We start from the raw sequence: 19711 nt of genomic DNA, 5'->3' as shown, positions 1-19711 counted from the left end.
CAGAAAAAAAAAAACCCTTGAAAATTGTTTTTTCTGCTGCTGAAGAAAAATAAGTTGTAGGAAACTCATCTACTACTTAGAAGCATCACTAATGAGTATTTTGTTCAGTTCTTAATCCCATGGGATAAGATGGTAACTGCTCATGGAGATGTAACTCCAGGACTCCAAAGAAGCAGAGCATTGAAGTATGAGAAAAAAAATGTGTTTGTTTTTTTTTTTTAATTATCTTAAAGGAAAAAATAAAAAATAAAAAAAAATCCCCAAACCAAAGATGTAGCATATACAATGAAATATTCCTACAAGCATGAGAAAATATTGCATATGTGTCTAGGTTCCTTTTCACTGAAATAGGAAACTTCTCTCCCATGATCAGTTTTCAGAAAACAGTGTTACAGTAAGCCCCAGTAGCAATATATTTCCAGTTCAATTAATAAGAGAAAATGCTTAAAAAATGATCAGTGATTTATTTTGTTCCAGTTACACAGAGAGCAATGAGATGCTATATTTAAAATAAATAAATAAATAAATCACCCAACACGAAATATGATTCATGATTTCCCTCAATATGTCTAAACATCATTACTTCTTGAAAGGAGAAAAACTAATCACTTTATGCCTATCATTTAAACGTGAAAATAGTCTTGATGTTCACACCATGTAGTTATCAAGTTTAAAAAAAGGAACAGTATTAAGCCTGTCTCACAGTAACAACAATCTTTCAGTGGCAATTTTAAGAAAATGTGACCATAAAAATTCTAAAACAAGAAATGAAAGATACAGAGCATTATACACTAATCACAAAATTATATGCCTTTATACGGGTAACGAAATATTTGTCTATGAATAATTTTATAGTCTCCTTAAAAACATCATATCATATTAATGAAACATTTACATTCTCAATCCCCACTTAGGACTTCAGTTTCTCTGCACATTAAAATCCTGAGCTGAAAACACAAAGCCTGCTTGAAACTCAATGTGCACTTAAAAAAAAAAAAATTGAGACTAACAGTAATATTCAGAACCTTAGAAACCTCTTTGGTGAGACTGCATTCTGCTTTCCAAGTATGTGTTCAGTCAATAACTTATAAATGGAGATGACATACATGAAGTGATTTGTATTTCTTCCAGTTGTCTTCACTTTTCTACTTTTGGATTTTTCAGCACTCTTATTTTTCATTTATCTTTCATTAATGGATTTGTTACAGGTGCACTTTCCACGAGCACTGAATCAAGTTCATTCTTTTCTCCTCACATACAGTAGCAGTTTTAATGCTCTTCGCAAGCTTGCTGTGAGCCTGTTTCTGTTTTGATGTTTTCATTATTAATTAAGCTGTTTGAGGAAATATATATATGTATATCTTTCTCATAGAGGTCTACGTGTTTACCACACTACAGCTGTCCTGATCTGGAACCAAGGTGAAATTCTGTATATATCAAAGCAAATTTTCTCAACATCTCTCACATATTCTAGCCATTATTACTTGAATAGTTTGAAGTAATAATAATAAGATTCCAGGATACTCCAAAGGAACAATTTTTAGAAGACTGGCAGTCAATACTTAAGTATTTCTGTGGGTTTTATACCAGCTTGGAAAATTCTTCTGTTACAAGCTAAGGTACTTTAGGTTGACATGCTTTGTGCATCATAGGAATAATTTTGCAGAAATGAATCCAGAACTTAAAATATAACGTGTCCAAAGGTATCAGGATTTAAGTATTTCTCAGAGCCAAGAACATATTTCAATTTGTTAGGGATTTTACTTTAAAAAAGCATCAAAATATTTAGAACTCAGTAATAACCAAGACAAATTTTGAGGATATAAACATTTGGGTTTTTGGGACTTCTGTGGAAGATAGCACAAGCCTTCTGCAGTTCAAGTCAAATAAAGAATACTTGAGAAAAAAGCATGGAAGGATTTATCATCAGGTGACTAACATAGGGACTTGAGTGAGTTAATGCTCATCAGCATGCTCTCTAAGACAAAAGATTTAGCTTTGCAACACTGACCAACTCAATGAGATGATTGAAATCTGATTTATAAGATCAGCTGGGGATTTTTCAAGAGAATAAATAAGTTAATCTTACTCATGAAGACTACCTGTCTGAGCTGAATGTACAATATTAGGACTTATTAAGAACAGCTTGCATCTTAAAACAAACTCAGCTGCTCTAGGGGACAAGGATCAGCCAGCGCACACAGCAATCTTCTGGCTGATACTTTACTAGCTGCAGTATAGCTCCAGTTACTCTTTATAACCTTACAAGACTGAAATGAAGTAGCCACCTTAAGACATCACTTGGGTTACACATTTCCAAAAAAATATATATTTTAAGACAATGCTAATGTTTGTCAATTATGTTTAAATACCCACCCACCCATCCCTCCCCAGAATAAAAGAAGAGCTATTAGAGGAACTGAAAGTTACGTTTCAGTTAAGGTAGTATTGCCAAAAAAGGTTGCATCTTCCCTGGGGATATTCAGAAGCTGTCAGACTAGGTGACCTCTAGGGACCCCTTCCAACCTCAGCCATTCCAGGATTTTGCCTTTCATGAGAACAGTTTGACTTATTCTTAGCTCCCTACAGTAGTCTTACAGGCAAGAGTATCCAATTGCCATGGCAACACTTTTAAACTAGTTTTTACTATATGCATTCTCTTTTTCCCAAAACTATTATTCTGTTTACTAGAAGAAGGGAATTATGAATCACACATGCTTTCATGAGCTACAGTCCTAAAAACTACTGTGCATCTTATCAGGAACTTGATAAATACAAGAAATATACATGATAACCAAAAACTCCTTGTCTTGCTGGGATAATTGGGTTGTTTTCATCCCTAAATTAGTTTGTTATACAGAAACTTGGAAAGAATATGTTTCTTGGGTCCTGTTGCTGCAAGTATGCACTTAGGACACCTGTAGCAATTCTAGCTGACAAGACAGACAGCATCTGCTTTCAAAGAGAAAATTCTACAACCCAAACAGACCTGCTATACATGGAAGGAGCAGTGTTCTGAAATTTCAGTAAACAATTTTGCTCCAGCTGGTGCTTTTTCCAGATTGCAAATTCACTTATTTAATTATCCTGAAAAGGCCTCAGCTTTCTTAAGTTCCTCATTGTGTGACTACAATTACAGGGAACAGACTTATCTCACCATCTCATTCCAAGAGCCACTTTCTACACTAAACACATTTTAACTCCCAACATTGTCACCTCATACCTGTTCTTATTGTCCTACTCCCCTCCTTAAAAAAATAAAAGACTTTTGTGACCGCAAGACACAACTTGCAATGCTGCCCACTTGCATTAGTACTGCTGGTAGAAGCATGAGAGTACACTGATGCCAACTGGCTTTCATTTCTGCAGTACTGCCTGCATTAGAGAAAGTGCTGACATGGTGCTTAGGTAGACTGGGCTCCTTTTACGGATCTGTATGGACAGAAGGCCACATTTGTCATAGGGGAGGGAGGAAAAAAAAATCTCTTGATGTAGAAATACCACATCCCTAAACATATCTTTTTGCCATAGCAACATCAAACTAAACATTGACTTCTGCCCAACAGGGAATCTTCTCACATTAGAAGAAATAATTTAAAGAAAGAAAGATGTCAAAGGCCTCCACTCAAGAGGAGCATTCTTTTCTGAGGCTGCAGATATACTCCTTTTCTGAGGCTGCAGATATACTCACTGATAAATCTGCAAATGCTGTGGTCTGACCTTTCTGAATTCACCTAATTGTCTTCCCTCCAGAAAAGAGATAAGGTGGTTTTTTGAGCTTTAAGTTGAGCACCCAGAAGTTCTGCCACCCTTTGCTGAGCAAGAAACACTCAATCCATGACTTGAAAAGAGAAGTGGAAAGGGAATATATAGCTAAACTCTGTCTCAAAACAAATAAGCAGAATTCTGTGACGTTTTTACTTCAGATTGGTTTGTTCCAATTCTATATGCATCTGCTATTGTCAAGTCTTCACTGACAGCAAGAAGAAAGGAGACTGAAGCACCTTCATTCCTACTAATCTACAAATAGAGCTACTTACTTTTTTACAGATACATTTAAATGCCACAAGAAACGCAATAAGTTAAGAAGTTAAAGTAAGGGATACAAAATGTTTTTTTGTCTCTATTTCTTATTCCCTAAAGAGGTAAAATTTGCTGCAAAAGTCTTGGCACAGTAAAAATTTAGGGGACAATACCCTGAAAAGTCAAACACAGTCTCAGTCTCAAGTTACAGCTGAAAATCAGTCATGTTATTCACACAGCGAATCAAAGTTCAGCTTGTAACTTCACACACAGGCACACTACAGAACGATGTGCTAGCAGCCATGTGCTACTGCTGAATCTAAAAACACAGGAGCAGAGATGAAGATCTGCTGTAAATGATATGAGAAAGGAAGAGTAAACTAATACCAAAAAAAGAAAAACAAAAAGAGTAAAAAAAGATAGCCCTGATTATTAATTTTTATTAGAGAAGCTACCAGTTCAGTAAATTCCTGTGTTCTGCACAAGAAGGGAATAATATAAACCAAGACTGAAGATGAAAATAAGGAAAACAGAAGACATGCACAATACAAGTTTCACTAATACACCCTGGATAACTTTGAACCTGCCAAGCTTGTCAGCCTAAAGCAATCGAAGCAACATATCTATCTCCTCTAAATTGTCATTCCCCAAATATTTGCTGGGCAAAAAAGGGCTGAGTGTTCTATCAAAGCCTGCTTGAGTTGAAATAAAAGCTGCACGCTTTTCAAGATCTCTTCAGCAGAGGCTGCCAAGAAACAATATGATTGTTGATTTGATGAATTGATCATGGTTAAGGAATATTGTTTAGATGACAGGCACTTCAACCCATGAATCAATACTTTGTAAGACCTTTTGTCTTTTCTTGCAGCTGTAAAACAGACAACTGTATGCTCAAATGTTTTGTTCCCATTCTTCAGTAGTACCTCTACATTAAATTTCAATCCGAATCAAATGAAATGCAAGAATTTTTTTTTCTTCTTTTAAACCAATAGGCAGAGCTGTAAGGACAATACTGGCAAAGAGAAAAATAGTGAACAATTACAAAGAATCACAGTACAGTTCAGAAGGTCATCTTATCCAACACTGTAGAGCTGCTTGCCCTAGGACTCTGTCCACGTCACTTTTGGATGTCTCCAATGAGGAGACCCCACAACCACTCTGGCAACCTGTGCCAGTGCTCCATCACTAGCACAGCACAGGAGTGCTTCTTGGTATTGTTGTGGTTTAACTCAGCAGGTGAATAAGCAGCACAGTCACTGCACGCTTCGCCTGTCTTCCCTGTGAGATGTAGGAGATAACCAAGGTTAAAAAAACCCAACAAAGTAGAACTCATGGATGGGTTGAGATCAAACCATTCACTAACCATGAGAAAAGGAAAAGGATAATAGTTATGACATATATATGTATGTGTCTATGTTATCAACATTGCTTTTATTCTAGAACTAAAACATAGCATCATACCAGACTGACCAAAAAAAAAATAAATTCCATAACAATTTCATTCCACTTAAAACTAAGACATGTTCAGAAGGAATCTCCTTTATCCCAGTTTACATCCATTACCTCTTGACCTGTCAATAAGCACCAGTGAAAACAACCTGACTTTGTCCTCTTTGTACCCTCCATTCAGATGACATCCCCTCTGAGTATCCTCCAGGCTGAGTAACCCCAGTTCTCTCAGCCTCTCCCTATAAGTGAGATGCTCTAGTTCCTTCATCATCCTGGTGGCCTCTTGTTGGACTCCTGTCTGTCTATGTCTCTCCTGTACTGCAGAGCCCAGAACTGGACTCACCAACCCAGGTGTGGCCTCAGCATTACTACATAAAGAGGAAGGACCATTCCCTTTGTCTTGCTGTCAATACTTCGCCTAAAGCAGTCCAGGATATCTTTTAGCATTCTTAGCAGCAAGGGCTCATTTCTGGCTCATTCAATCTGGTATTCACAAGGACACCCAGGATCTTTTCTGCCAGGCTGCTCTCCACATGGGTAGCTCCCAGTAGGTCCAGGTGTCTGGAGTTGTTTCTCCCAAAGTGCAGGACTTAGAACTTGTTGCTGGACTGCAGGAGGTTCCATTTGTCCAGTCTGTCACAGTCTCTCTACAAAAAGATTTGCTTCTTGTCCTTGGATAGCTGACATACTGATGAAATACCAGCATGCAAAAGGGATACCAATGTTCTTGCATTCAGAAGTTAAATAAGGAGTTTCCAGACAGTATCAGTGAATATATACTATGGAACCTCATAAACAGCACATTAAAATAGAACTCATACTGAAAAACAAATTAGCTAAGTAAACCATGTTTCTCCCCTTCAGCAAGGATACTCACATTTCTTAGGGTCTCTGAGGACAAAGTACTAGTAAGGCTGGATTAAAATCATTCAGATAATATGGCTTTAAAAGTACGTATTGTTTGCTTTCTTCTTCACGCATTTGTACATCTATACTGTGTTTATCTTTACATGAAGAAAAAAAGCAACCATCAGTTTCAAAGAGCTCACAAGTTTCCCGCATAAAGGAAATAATATTCCGTAGACCATCTCTAATAATTCCTGAAGCCTCTGAAAAACCTATTATTATTGTTATTCAGAACACAGAGCAGGGAAGATTCAGCTGCAAGGTGAACCTTGGCTGAAAGACAAACTCTTTAGCACTCAATTGGCAGCAGGAGAAAACAGTATCTGCTGCTTACTGTGCGAGTTTTTCTGGTGAGAGATTTTGTGAAACCCTGTTATTTTTGCATTAATAGAATCGTTAAACGGAACACAAGGGAGACATAGAAAAGCTGAGGTTCTCAATTCTTCTAGAAGATTGCACTGTTTAGGCAGAAAGCCAACCCCAAACACACCGATGTAGAGACAAATGGAGGCAGAAGAAAATCCATTGTGTCTCTAGACATCTGGCCCTAGGTACAATCCACTCTAAACCCCAAAGAGATCTTCTCTAGTACAACATTAGGTAGAAAACTTGGTGTCTGTACAGTAGCCTTCAGGAGAACAGAATGGAGACCTACTTAAAATACTTTCTTTTCAAAATAGATTCAAGCTCCTTGTACCTTCCTATCTCAGCAGTAGAAACATTTTAGCTTCTATTTAAAAACCTGAAGATCTCAAGACAGGCACAACACAGAAGTATTTTATTTTTCCAGAGCAGAAAATTTCAGTAATAGTGTCCCTAATTTCAGGTAGGCTTTGCCTCCACAATCACTTTCCTTTAAATTTCAGTCTTAGGTGTTCCACTCTTACTACTGATCAATATAAGAGTGAACAGAAATCACCAACTGATAGCCCATCAGACATCCATAAAGATCTTTCTTTACTCAAATGTAAAAACTGAGCATGTCTCCAGTTTGACTCTAACTATGAATTCCCACTCAGCAGTTACATGTTGGATGAAGAATAACTTCCTTCCAAAAGAACAGACAGCTCAATTTCATTATCATAAAAATTTACATGTCTTACTAAGGTTGGGGGGGGGGGGGGGGGGGGCAGGGAAGAGGGAAAAGGGTCAGCCAATCAAAAGAAACACCACAGAAGACAGATGTATCAAGAGTTAGACTACAAGAGCTGGAAATTTTTAATGTTAAGGAAAGTTCATGTGAAGAAAAGGGAATGAGCTACTTATCTTGGACTGCACGTGAGGTAGGAGGGACTGATGTGAACGACCATATATATTTAAAATGTCAAAACGTTTTCTAGCTAAAAGGTTTATCTGCAGTGCAAATTGATTTAACCTGTTTACTGATGTTCTGCTGATCTCACATCTTGTAACCACAGATACTCTTCATGTTTGGAATAAGTTACAGAAAAGAGGCATGCAAAGAATAACTAAACATGAATAGTTAGTAAATCACTTTTCTAGTGATAAAAAAGTAAATAATAAAAACCTCCATGAAAAGTCTAATATATTACTCCTCCCCTTTATAATCTAGAAATCTTTTCAATCTTTTCACAAGGCAATAAAGAGGGCACAGTTTTAGTACAAAAGCATTCCAGTACCACAGAATCACAAAATAGCTTGGGTTGGGAGGGACCTCAAAGATCATCTTGTTCCAAACCCCCTTCTGTCAGCAGGGTTGCCTGTAACAGGATCAAACTGTCCAAGACTCCATCCAGCCTGGCCTTGAATGCCTCCAGGGATGGGGCATCCACAGCTTTTCTGGGCAACCTGAGTCAAAACCTCACTATCCTCTAAGCAAAAATGTTCCTCCAACATCTAATCTAAATCTCTCTTTTAGCAGAAAACTGTTCCTCCTTATCCTATCACTATTCACCCACATAAAAAGTCAGTCTTCCTCTTTTTTGTAAGTTCCCTCTAAGAACACAAGGCCACAAGGAGGTCTCCCTAAAACTTTCTCTTCTACAAGAAGACCTCAGATCTTAATCTTAGGAGAAGTGCTCCAGCCCTCCCCTAGACATGCTCTAACATCTCTAGACAGCTCTGTACCTTGTGCTGGAGGCCCTAGACCTGGATGTAGCACTGCAGATGTTCACAAGGGCAAAGTAGAGCAGGAGAATCACCTCCCCTTGACCTGCTGGACACCTCTGTTTTGATGCAGTTGAGGATGCTGTTGGTCCTCCAGACTTCAAACACACACTGTTGGCTTGCATCAAGCTTTTCACCCACCAGAACCTCTAAGTCATTTTCCACAGGGGCTGCTCTCAATGCTCTCTTCTCCCAGTCTGTACATATCTGGGATTGTCCCGACCCAAGTGAATCTCATTAGGGTCACACATGGACCCATTTCTCAGGCTTGTCTACGTCCTCTTGGATGCCATCCCTTCTGTTACATCAACTGCATCACTTTGATAGTGTCATCAGTAAACTTGCTGTGGGTGCACTCAATCCCAATGCCTACATCATTAAAGCCTCATCAAGTTTTCCATTAGATAAATTCCTAAAAATCACAATTTTGGAAGCAACAAGCTACATATTTTGATTTCAGAGACCTCTTCAACTGTGAAATGTCTCTGTCTTTCAGCCCACACCATTTAGATCTCCATATCTCAGAAGCAGTGTTTCCCCAGAACCTGGAGACATTCTCCACCACCCAAATTCCAAGCTCATCCTCTGTCACTAAGCTTGCAGAAAGAAAAGAAAGAGCAGCTCAATACACACAACTCAGAGAAATACTGCAGTTTGAGGCTTTTTTTTTTTTTAAGGGTTTATTTGCTTGTTTTTAAATTTCACTACTTGAAGATGAAAAATTATCCAATTTCTCATCAGCAAAACAGAGTTGAGTTCTTGATTGTAGAAGCTACTACATTTTCACCAAATACAGCTATTGAGGCGGTCAGGAATGGCCTTGGAGTTGATATCTCAAGATTCACTATAGGTAAAGTTGTACTAAAAGACATGAGGTTAACTTCTGATTTGGCAGCTCCCATTCCTTTTATGCACCATCTTTGACACAGTTGTTTAAAAAAATAAAAAAATAGCTTGCTTTTTTCTTTTGAACTTGGTTTTAAGGTACTAAATGCAAACATAGCAAGATGCTCCTCCTTATATCTAAAATGGTCTTTAATCATCATATTCTTTACCTAACGGTTTTCCGGAATCCTACAATAGCACACCTAAAATATTTTATCATATATCATGATAAATTGGTTTGACTATATGATCTTGGAGACCTGTGATTCCATGAAATACTCTCAGTACCCAGTGTCCATATTAACAGAGCCATCGTATACATAGTTCTCTGCCTCTCCTGGCTTTCCTTGTCACATATACCACAGATTCATGCTTTCAGCATATTAGGCCTATGTTCTAATTTTAAGTGTGTGGTTTAAAATAACAATAACGATGTCATTAAGACACTAGTATCTTGCAGACTGTAGGAGAATATTTTGAATTAACATACATACAGTAACTTCTGCATTTTTCTGGAATTATTCCATATATGAACTGTCAAAATCAATATGGTAAGTTCTAAGAAAGTATTAAAGTTACAAGTTAAATCCCATCACAACCCACGTTACTGTCCTACAACCTTATAGTTTTTAGAAAGCCAGGAAAATTTACAGTAAGAACTCTCATATCAACATATAAGAAATAGAGCAGGCAACATGAAAGCTCTTTTGTTTCTGGCTACTGCAGCATGGTGATTGTCAGAAATGAATTCAGAAACTTACCATTTTCCACGCAGACTCTCTTACAGATCTTGTTCAAAAGAAGTTCCTGACGTAACCGAAAAATTTCAGCTTCTAGTGCTTCAACTTTCGATTTCCAGTCAAAATCTTGTTCAGATACAATTTTGGCAAGGTGCTCGGTGTACTCTTTGCAGCTCTTCCCTGGTGGTTTTGAGCGGATAATGGCAATAGCCAGAGCCAGTTTTGATATTTTCAAATACCAGACTTTGTTTTCTCTTCTGCCTTTGTCTTCTATCACATACAAAAGAAGAGAAAAAAAATCCCTTCACCATGATTTTATTAAAGCAACTTATGCACGCTTTCCTTAGCTTTGAAAACCATTTAACAGTGAGACCAATTATCTTATTTCTACCACAATCCAAAAATCAATCAAGAACAACAGAAGTATGAATAGCTGTCCACAATGTGAGAATAAAACATACACAAGCTGTGCATCAGTACTAACAACAATAAGTGTAGTGTTTGAGAACAATCACGGAAATCAGCAAAGTTCAAATAGGCTTATACTAGCAACATATTAAACAGCAATGTTGTCTCAACTAAAACAAAAGTGAAAATGTCAAAAATCTTAATAAGAAAAATGAAAGAAGAAATTCACTAAAACTCTACGGCTGAGGAATGGGATTATATTAGTTTAAATCCAATGCATATGATTTCTTGATATGGTATCAAAAAGTCTCAATTCTCTAAAAATAAGAACAAACACCTGAGGATATTGGTAGTTTCCAGTGTTGCATACCTGGTACTGCTGCACTTTTGGTTTTAAGCTCACATCATACCCAAAGGTCTTTACAGAGATACTGCTGACAAAATGCATACTCAGGCTGGAGTAAAGGTGCCTCTTTTTCCTTATTCTTGTTATCAACAACCGTCAAGTTAAATTCTTTCCATTCAAATTAGGAATTCACATAATTCACATGTTCACATATAACTTATACAAATTCACACATCAGTGAGGTTCTTTGCAACAGCAAAGAAACATTCACTGAATGTTTCCTTGAAAAAAGTATTACTTTCAGAAATAAAAAAAAATCCTCCCTATGCTTTAGTCCTAGTTCTAACACAAAAAGGCTCTCCATAAACTTTTTTTTTTAACCAAGAAACTACATATTAAACACTATAATAAACTGTGTTGAGTACCTCAGTGAAATAGTAACAGCACAAAATTCAGTAAGGCATTTTGCACCATCCTTTCACCAGATCATTTGATATCACTTAGCTGATGATTTCCCTCGGTTTTCCTCAGCTTTAGAAAATAAGTCATCTAACATGATATTAATGATATTTATCAAGCAGAGCCATTTAGAAAAAGAGATGCCTTTTAAATATTTTTCTACCTTCCTAATACTACTGAAATGCACAAAGAATTCCTTGTATGCTATCCATTCAGACAGACACAAGTCACATCTTGAAGTATGAGTACAAAAGGTAAGATGACAGGAATTCCTTGGGATCCATCTAGAGCCATGCTCTGAATTACTGAAAAACTACATCCCTGCTCTACCTGTGCAAAAAAAGTTAGTCTAAGTATCAGTGTATTGATAATGGTTAATGAAAGAGCAAGACCTTAGAAACTGAACTATACTATCTATACCAATATATAGCTATATAATTAAATACATGAATAATATCTTTGCATAATTTCTTCCTTGTAAAATCTATTTCACACAACTTTTTCATCAATAGTTAAGAATTCCACTGAAAAAGTGTTACTTCCCAGAAAATCTACACTGCCGTGGGACAACAAACTGCTGTAAGGCTCTTTTCCTTTATACATCAAAGGAAATGTTTTGCAAACACAGAACCATGCCAGTAATTGAGCTACCATCAAAGTTGTTAATAAAATGAAATACATAGAATCACACAGAAAGCAGAGTATGTAGTAACCTTTGAGGATCAAAGATCTTTGGCTTTCAACTTGAAATACGCTCCCCAGATTCTCATCTTCTTAAATGTAAGTTTCACCCAGGCATCACTCGAGCCACACATCAAGCTCCATTCTTACAAAGTTTATCTGCAGAGCAGAGCTATAGATTAATGCAGACAGAAATTCTTCTTACAAGTGGGTTTTTATTGCTGTTTTCTCATTTTGATGTCTCTGGGGACCCCTCTGCAAAATCTTTGATTCACCTGCTTTTATAAAACAGAAAGGCAATACAAGCTTTCTGCTTTGTAAAATGTTTTGTCAGTACAAGCATTTTCTCATAAATTACATTCAAGAAAGCTGCAAGAAGGTATGGGGCAGGACACAGTATTTAATTTGAGTGCTTTGAGACTGTCTACATGCTTTTTATCATTACAGAATCAACATCAATACCTTTTTTCTATTATGTTGTTTATTTCTACTCACGCAACAAAGAATCAGATTGATTCTTGATTCAGCTTGACTACTGATGTTTTATGATCCTGCACTTCATATGCCTCGCCCATACCTCTTCATTAGAAAAGTAAATTAATAAATCAACAAATCCTTATATTTTCTGAAAATCCACTACTAAAATGACACACCTACATTACTAGAACTAAAGTCCAAGAAATTAGGAAGTTATTTCTGAATATTCCAAGCTCTCAGCCCTTGTAAGTGAAATATCCAGTGACACAGAGTAATAAGAAAATAAATAAATCACATAAACCATTCCAGCTTTGCTTTAAAACCCAGTTATCAAAACACTTAGCAGCAATCCATGTTAATCCTCACAGCATAGAATTAAGCAACGAAATTTGGATTTAGAGAGGCTTTTTCCTCTTTAAATTTCAACACAGACTAATACAGTAGGAGTACCAGAAAACGAACAAGTGTAATGAAATATTCTTACTCTGGAAAAAGGGAATCACTTTTGTGCAAAAAAACCCTTTACAGCTGCTGCTCAAGGAAATAAAATAAAATATAAATAAATAAATAAATAGTACTGATTACAAAATTTGTTTTCTTTAGAAACATGACAAAAAAAAGCAATATTTGGAGAAATAATTCTGTTGGAATCTTGAAACCAGGTAATTCATAGCTAATGATGATTTCCCTATGTGTATTTCTGGAAGCAATGAATAAAGCTTTTATAGAGAATAAACAGCTTATTTATCTCCTTTCTTTTGTTCTTCCTATCACCATCTTGTTCTCCTTTCTTTTATGACCACGGAAAGAGATATTTCCAGGACAAAAAGCAGAAATTGTAGGAATCAACTCAAGTTTTCCACAACTCCCTAAATGGAATGCTCCTCACTCACAAACCATTGTAAATAAAATTACACACTGGATGGTGCTGCTAGAGATTTGCCAACTGTGCATTAGCAAAAGTTGCATGGCAAGCTATTGCTTTCAGGAAGCACCACGCTGAAGACAAGCAACCACGAATGTATTCCACTAAAAGCATACTGGAAGCTACAGTGATAACAATATTTTTGCACACATCAGCATAGAAATAACACTACTGACTAGGTAGAAAAAGTTTAAGAACTAAACCAGAAATTTTCTTAGACTGAAAATGATAAGACATGACCATGACAAGAATAGACAGAATTCATCATGCTAATCCTAGCTGCTAATGTCAAAATATATCAACGGGAACTGAAAGAATCAAGAATCATTTGGGAAAACACATCTGGTAGTCAAGCTACGACTTATCAAACCCTCTTCTCACTCATTGCTAGGGAGGGAGTCTTGGGCCTCTTGGCAACCCAGCTAGAAGAAGGGAGCAGTACCCACACTAAGAGGTACAGGTTGATGACAAGTTTCCTATGCAAAGCCTCAGACCATAAACTGACTGCAATCAGAGTATGGGATCAACTAAAATGATGTCAAACAGGACTGGGTCTCAGGTTTCCTTCTTTGAGTCAGGAATCTGATCTCCAGCCCTCTTGCTCTCAACTCTGCTAAGTAGGTCGCAGCTGTGGAAGACTGTTGAGTAACCATTCAGAAGCTGAAAGATGTGCAAAAGAAATCATAGAAATCACAAATTCTTAGAATGGCCTGGGTTGGAAGGGATCCCAAGGATTATCAAGTATCAACCCCCCTGCCATGAGCAGGGTTGCCACCCACTAGATTGAGTACTACATTCACACTACCCACAGCCCCAGCCAACCTGGCCTTAAACACCTTGAGGGACAGGGCATCCTCAACCTCTCTGGGCAGCCTTTTCCAGCATATCATCACTCTCTCAATATAATCTTCCCCTTGACATCTTATCTAAATATCCCCTCCTTTAGTTTAAAACCATTCCCCCTTGTCCTATCACTGTCTACTCATACAAAAAGTTGTTTTCCCACAAGTTTATAAACTTTCTGTAGGTATCAGAAGGACACTTCTCCAGGCTGAACAAGCCTAGTTCCTTTATCCTGCATTCACAGGAGAGGTGCTCCAGCACTTAGTCCATCTTTGTGGCTCTCCTCAGGACCCTCTTCAAAAGCTCCTCATCCTTCCTGTGTTGGGGCCCCAGATCTCGATGCAGTCCTCTAGATGGGGCCTCACGAGGACAGAGTGGAGGGGGACAATCCCCTCCCTTGCCCTGTTGACCACCCCTCTTCTGACTGAATCTAGGATACCAAAGGCCTTCTGGGCTGCAAGAGCACACTGCTAGCTCATGTTAAGTTTTTCATCAACCAGGACCCCCTAAGTCTCAAGGAATTCTCCCAGTTTGTATACTTATTTGGGATTACCTCAACTCAAGCAGTTGTAAGTGCCCTACACAGCTCAATAGTAGATGACAAAGAGGAATAAATAGGTGGTAAAAGATCTTTTGAGGACCTTAGATAAAATCATAGAATACTCTGAGTTGAAAGGGACCCAAGGGACCATCAAGTCCAGCTCCTGGCTCCACACAGCATCACCCAAGATTCAAATCCAGTGTCTGACAGCACTGTACAATGCCTCCTTGAACTCCAGTAGCTTGAACCTGTGCCTTGGGGAGTCTGTTCCAGTGCCCAAACACTCTCTGATGAAGAATCTTTTCCTAATCTCCACTGACCTTCCCCTGATGCAGCTCCATACCATTCCCTCAGGTAAACAAACAAACAAACAAATAAATAAACAAACAGGAAAGCAGAAAAAAATCAGTCATAAACACTAACTTTCTATACTGATTTGCTGGTTCTTCAGCTGCATTTGATGCAGCAGTTCATATTACAGTGTTAGGTACAGGAAGATACCTTTTCAGCAAATCTCACCTCAGTTTTGAGGCTGCCGTAAAGAGGAAAAAAATACCTCAAAATAATATATATATATATACAGATAATAATCTTTAAAGTTTGCTTTATTCTCAGTTGGAAGCTTCATGTATGTAGCGCTACTCTAAATTCCAAAGATTTCACATTATCATTAAAAAATATATCAAAACATGCATTGGAGTAATGAAAGTCTCAACCTGAGCATCAATTAGCCCACAGAGGGTTAAGCTTCAAGTCAGCTGTCAGATCAAAATGAACTGCTCACTAAGGAGAAAAAAAAAAGTAGTAAAACAAAGAGGGAAAAAAAGCCACCAAAACAGTGACCTCGGGATGAGCTGAGTGTTCCCTAGGCAGTTCTGGGTTCCTCTATTGGGCTCTTATCACAGAAAGTGCCTGCATAACCCAGACATTGAAGGATTAACTAATCTGTTCGCATAGGCAAAGCTTCTGCTCAAGAACTTTTAAGAAGTCCTTCAGGAAGTGTTCATGGGTAAGAGAGGTGAATTTTAAATAATTCATCTTTCTGAACCCTACCTATAAATTTTTGACTGACCTCAAAGACACAAAAACCACAGCGATAGGAGAGAAGAGAGACAGATCAGTCATTACAAGAACAGGGAAATACTGAGATTTAAAGTGATAAAACCTTTGAAAAGAAAACCAAAACCCAAACTTAGTATTTGAAGAACTGTTTGCTGTTACAGGACAGCATGCCTTGGGCATCAACCCTAAGTTCACATACATAATTCACATTTAATAGTGGAAGAAACTTTAAACAGTAAGGTTTCTGTCAATGGTATTTGGAGGACATCCATTTCTTGTTCAGATCATTATCATCTAAGAATGAAAACTTTAAAAATTCATGCTGTATGACACAAAACAGACTGTAACACAATTAACTTCCAGGCAGTCAAAGGGCTCTACATATCCAAAATAGATGGTTACAAACTAAAGGACTTATTATCAGGGCAGCACTAAATTGCTGTCACCACTGCTACACAGCAGAAAGTCATCTAACAGACCTACACAATAACACATTATAAACATTTTAAAAGTTTACAATCCAAATTAAGTGTATGGTCTGGTACTAATGGTACAAACATAATAGGAGAAACAGTTCTGTAGGCACAATTTGCACTTTAACAGGTCTGTCAATTACACACTGCAGATAAAGCTGAAAGATTGCCCATACCTGTGTGATCTCACGCATTACATTATGGCACCCAAGTTACTGACCTGTTCTAATGGAACACAAAACAGGTCACAGAATGATGCAAGTGCTCCAGTGAAACTGAGCTGAGCTGCAGACACATATGGCTATTACATTAAACAACAATAAAATAAACTTGATTTAATTAGTATGCCTAACATAATGCTGTCTTTATGTATATAATAAATAATGATAATGGGACAGCTGTATAATCAAGATGAACCAAAGTATGCCTTGTGTTCCAATTAAGTAGCTTTTATTGTAAAATATGTAAAATGCTTATTAAACCAAGGCTGCTTGGCAGTGTCATTTTTTTAAACAAAGATAGGCACTGTGTACATTTTCACTGAAACATTCAGTTTTACTACTACCATTAGCCTAAACAATACCTAATGCTAAAATGATGCTGAAACTAATAAAACATTTTAAATGTTTTATTATAATGTGCCAACAGCACAAAGAAATTCTACTAAAACATATCACGAAGTTTATCTCTTCAAACCATTTAATTCTTAAATCATTTTAGCTTCTGAAATCAAGTTATGTAAACTCTACAAAAAAAATTAAAGAGCTTCTTAGCTCTTCAATTAGCTCAACTATAAAACATTGTCTAGCACTAAGTACACAAGCAAACATAAGCCCCTCTGGATTTCAGTGAGACTTAAGAGACAGGATTTATCATCTTAACTACGCAAGTCTACAGTGCAGAAGGCTTCAGCTGAGCTAGCTGTTTTTACTTCCTTTAAGATCAACAGACAGATAGTTGGCGTTAGAAATCCACGTTTAAGTCAAGTGATTTGTACATCTGTCATGTAACGAAGGAAGTCACCCCAAAAACACTCAATCCCCTCCGTGGACCACAAAGGGAGTTCAAATGACAAGATGTGATGCCCATACACATCTTGTGAACAACAAACTGCAGTGAGAGGAACGCACCACAGGCAGTAAAAGCTCAGATCTTCCATAAAAGTGCCTCACCAAACATTGAAATGATTCAGGGCTAAAATTAGCACTTAAAATAAGTTTGTAAACATAGGTTTTCTGACTACATCTGAAGAAATTAACAGAACACAAACATCATAGAAAAAAATTGAGCACAGCCTTGTGAACATTTAGCAGCATTCATGCACAGAAGTAACATGAGTTCAGTAAGATAAGTTCAGTAAGATAACGTGAAGAAACTGTACTTTATTTCCTCCCATTTGAAAATGCACAAAGTCACATTTTTAGATGCCAAAGAAAACTACTTTCTCAGCCACTTTCTCTTATCAGATTTTACAAAGTATCCTAAGTCACTCAAAAGTTCAACTATGTCACTCATTAATAAAACATTACAGAGGATTGATAGTGAGGACGGTGTATGAAATACAGAAGGCTTAAAGAGATAAGAGGATTCTGCTTTTATTCTGGTCCCATCAGAATTGGCCAAATAAGAAAATGTGATGCAAGGAAGAGATTTTTGATTGCTTTAAATTATGTATACATTCTAACTACAAGCTGAGAGTTCTTCTTGCACTCAATTTACTTTTCAAACAGATTTGTTTGTTTTTGCTGTGTCGCTTGCAGTGTTATCTAGTCAATCTACCACATGGTATGGTTACCAGTACCACATTTTTCATGCACAGACACAAAACATAACTTATTCTATAAAGCCTACTGTTCAGAAATTAAAGTGTAGCTCAATGGTTTTCATTTTTCTGTTTTTAAATTGGCACAGATGTTTCCTTACCAAAACATAGCTGTTACCAAATCAATTGGAAGTCACCCCACTTGCTTTGGAAACTGAGGATATTCTTTTCATTACAGCTTTACAAGCGGAAGTCAGATCTTTAGTGAGTTATATGTGCCAATAACATTGAGTTACGTTAAATATAAATCCACAATTCAGTACCATAATTTCAGGCTGTCAATAAAGTAGCTATAGCTCCAAGTTTTGCCTACTGCAACAGTAGGTAAACAGCACAGTCATTCCTGAATGCAGGATTTCAGAGCAGACTTTTTACTTAAATTATTAAAAAAAAAAGCAACAAGAAACAGCACAGAATATTATACAGAGATTATTTTGCATCTTTGCTCTTCCTATGTTAACAATATATTGAATAAAATACCACAATAGACTTCAAATTTTATCTAAGTAGTTCCACTCTCATAAGTTCTTAAGTCCTTAAGTCCTCCAGATCAGTATTTCTCAGTGAATGAGTTTCCTTCGGATAGCTTACAAGGAAGCTTAGCTTTTCTATACCAATTTTATACTGGAAGAACAAAAGATGAGATGGCACAGAAGTAAGCAAACATTCTTGAGACCTGACACAGAGACAGACTCCTAATAACCTACGAGAAAGTATACAATAGAAGACCAAAGCTTAACGTTCACCGCAGATACTAACCTAGCTACAACCACAATGAAGTCCCTAGCATTTGAGTACTAATTTATGAAGCACATAGCGAACTATAAAAGTGATGTACCAAGCATTCACAGCCAAGACCACAGAAATTATTCTCCGCACTTCAACTCAACTTAATAGCTACTTTATTCAAATTACGGAAATCATTTCTTCTGCTAGTTGCTAAGACAAGCACAGAATGCATGAGACAATGCAAACTTATTTTTAAAAGCAGAACATAAAAAAAAATAATCGCACCTATAAATGACAACTTTGCAACAAGGTGTTTGAATGTTACTTGGAGTAAAACATAGAAATATATGTATATAGATCAGAGTGGCGGCTTCAGCCGAGCATGCCCATGGACATCACAACAGCCACAGCCGGCACACCCCGCCCATCCACGCCCCCAAAATGGCGGCGGGGCAGGAGTATCTCCTCAGGCCACCGCCTCCCACACCTCCCTTAGCACCTCCCTCATCGTTTGCCTCATCGCCTCCCCAGCCTGCGCAGCTTGAGGCTCCTAGGAAGCCCCAGCCCACCTGCAGCGATCTCCCCGCCCTGGGGGAAGCACCCGGGCTCCATGACGACGGGCAGTGGCGGAGAGCTGCGCTCAAGGGCCCCGCCCTCGGTTCCTTGCTGCCCCTCGCGGGTGGTGACCCGGCCCCGAGCTGTGGGGCTGCGCTGAGGCGGGCGGGTGTCCGGATCCAAGGCATATGTATGGGCCCTGCTCGGCCCCGGCATTGCCCGAGGGTTAGTCGAAGCGCCGGGGAAGCCTTGCAGAAGAT

General features: G+C 37.8%; 1 protein-coding gene across 1 annotated transcript in view; it reads right to left on the bottom strand.

Annotated features, from left to right (window-relative positions):
- Window positions 1-19508, bottom strand: part of MEI4 (meiotic double-stranded break formation protein 4) — a 72274-nt gene extending 52766 nt beyond the window's left edge. Inside the window, exons 1-2 of the mRNA XM_065730929.1 lie at window positions 19466-19508; window positions 10152-10400 (exon numbers count right to left, since the gene is read on the bottom strand). Of these exons, the coding sequence (XP_065587001.1) occupies window positions 10152-10400; window positions 19466-19508 (292 nt within the window). The remainder of the gene's footprint in view (window positions 1-10151; window positions 10401-19465) is intronic.
- Between the last annotated feature and the right edge of the window lie 203 nt (window positions 19509-19711).

The sequence above is a fragment of the Cyrtonyx montezumae genome, unplaced genomic scaffold (assembly GCF_038088225.1).
Source record: "Cyrtonyx montezumae isolate F1298 unplaced genomic scaffold, pur_monq_1.0 scaffold_13, whole genome shotgun sequence".
Classification (NCBI taxonomy): domain Eukaryota; kingdom Metazoa; phylum Chordata; class Aves; order Galliformes; family Odontophoridae; genus Cyrtonyx; species Cyrtonyx montezumae.
This window is presented reverse-complemented; position numbering and strand designations above follow the sequence as displayed.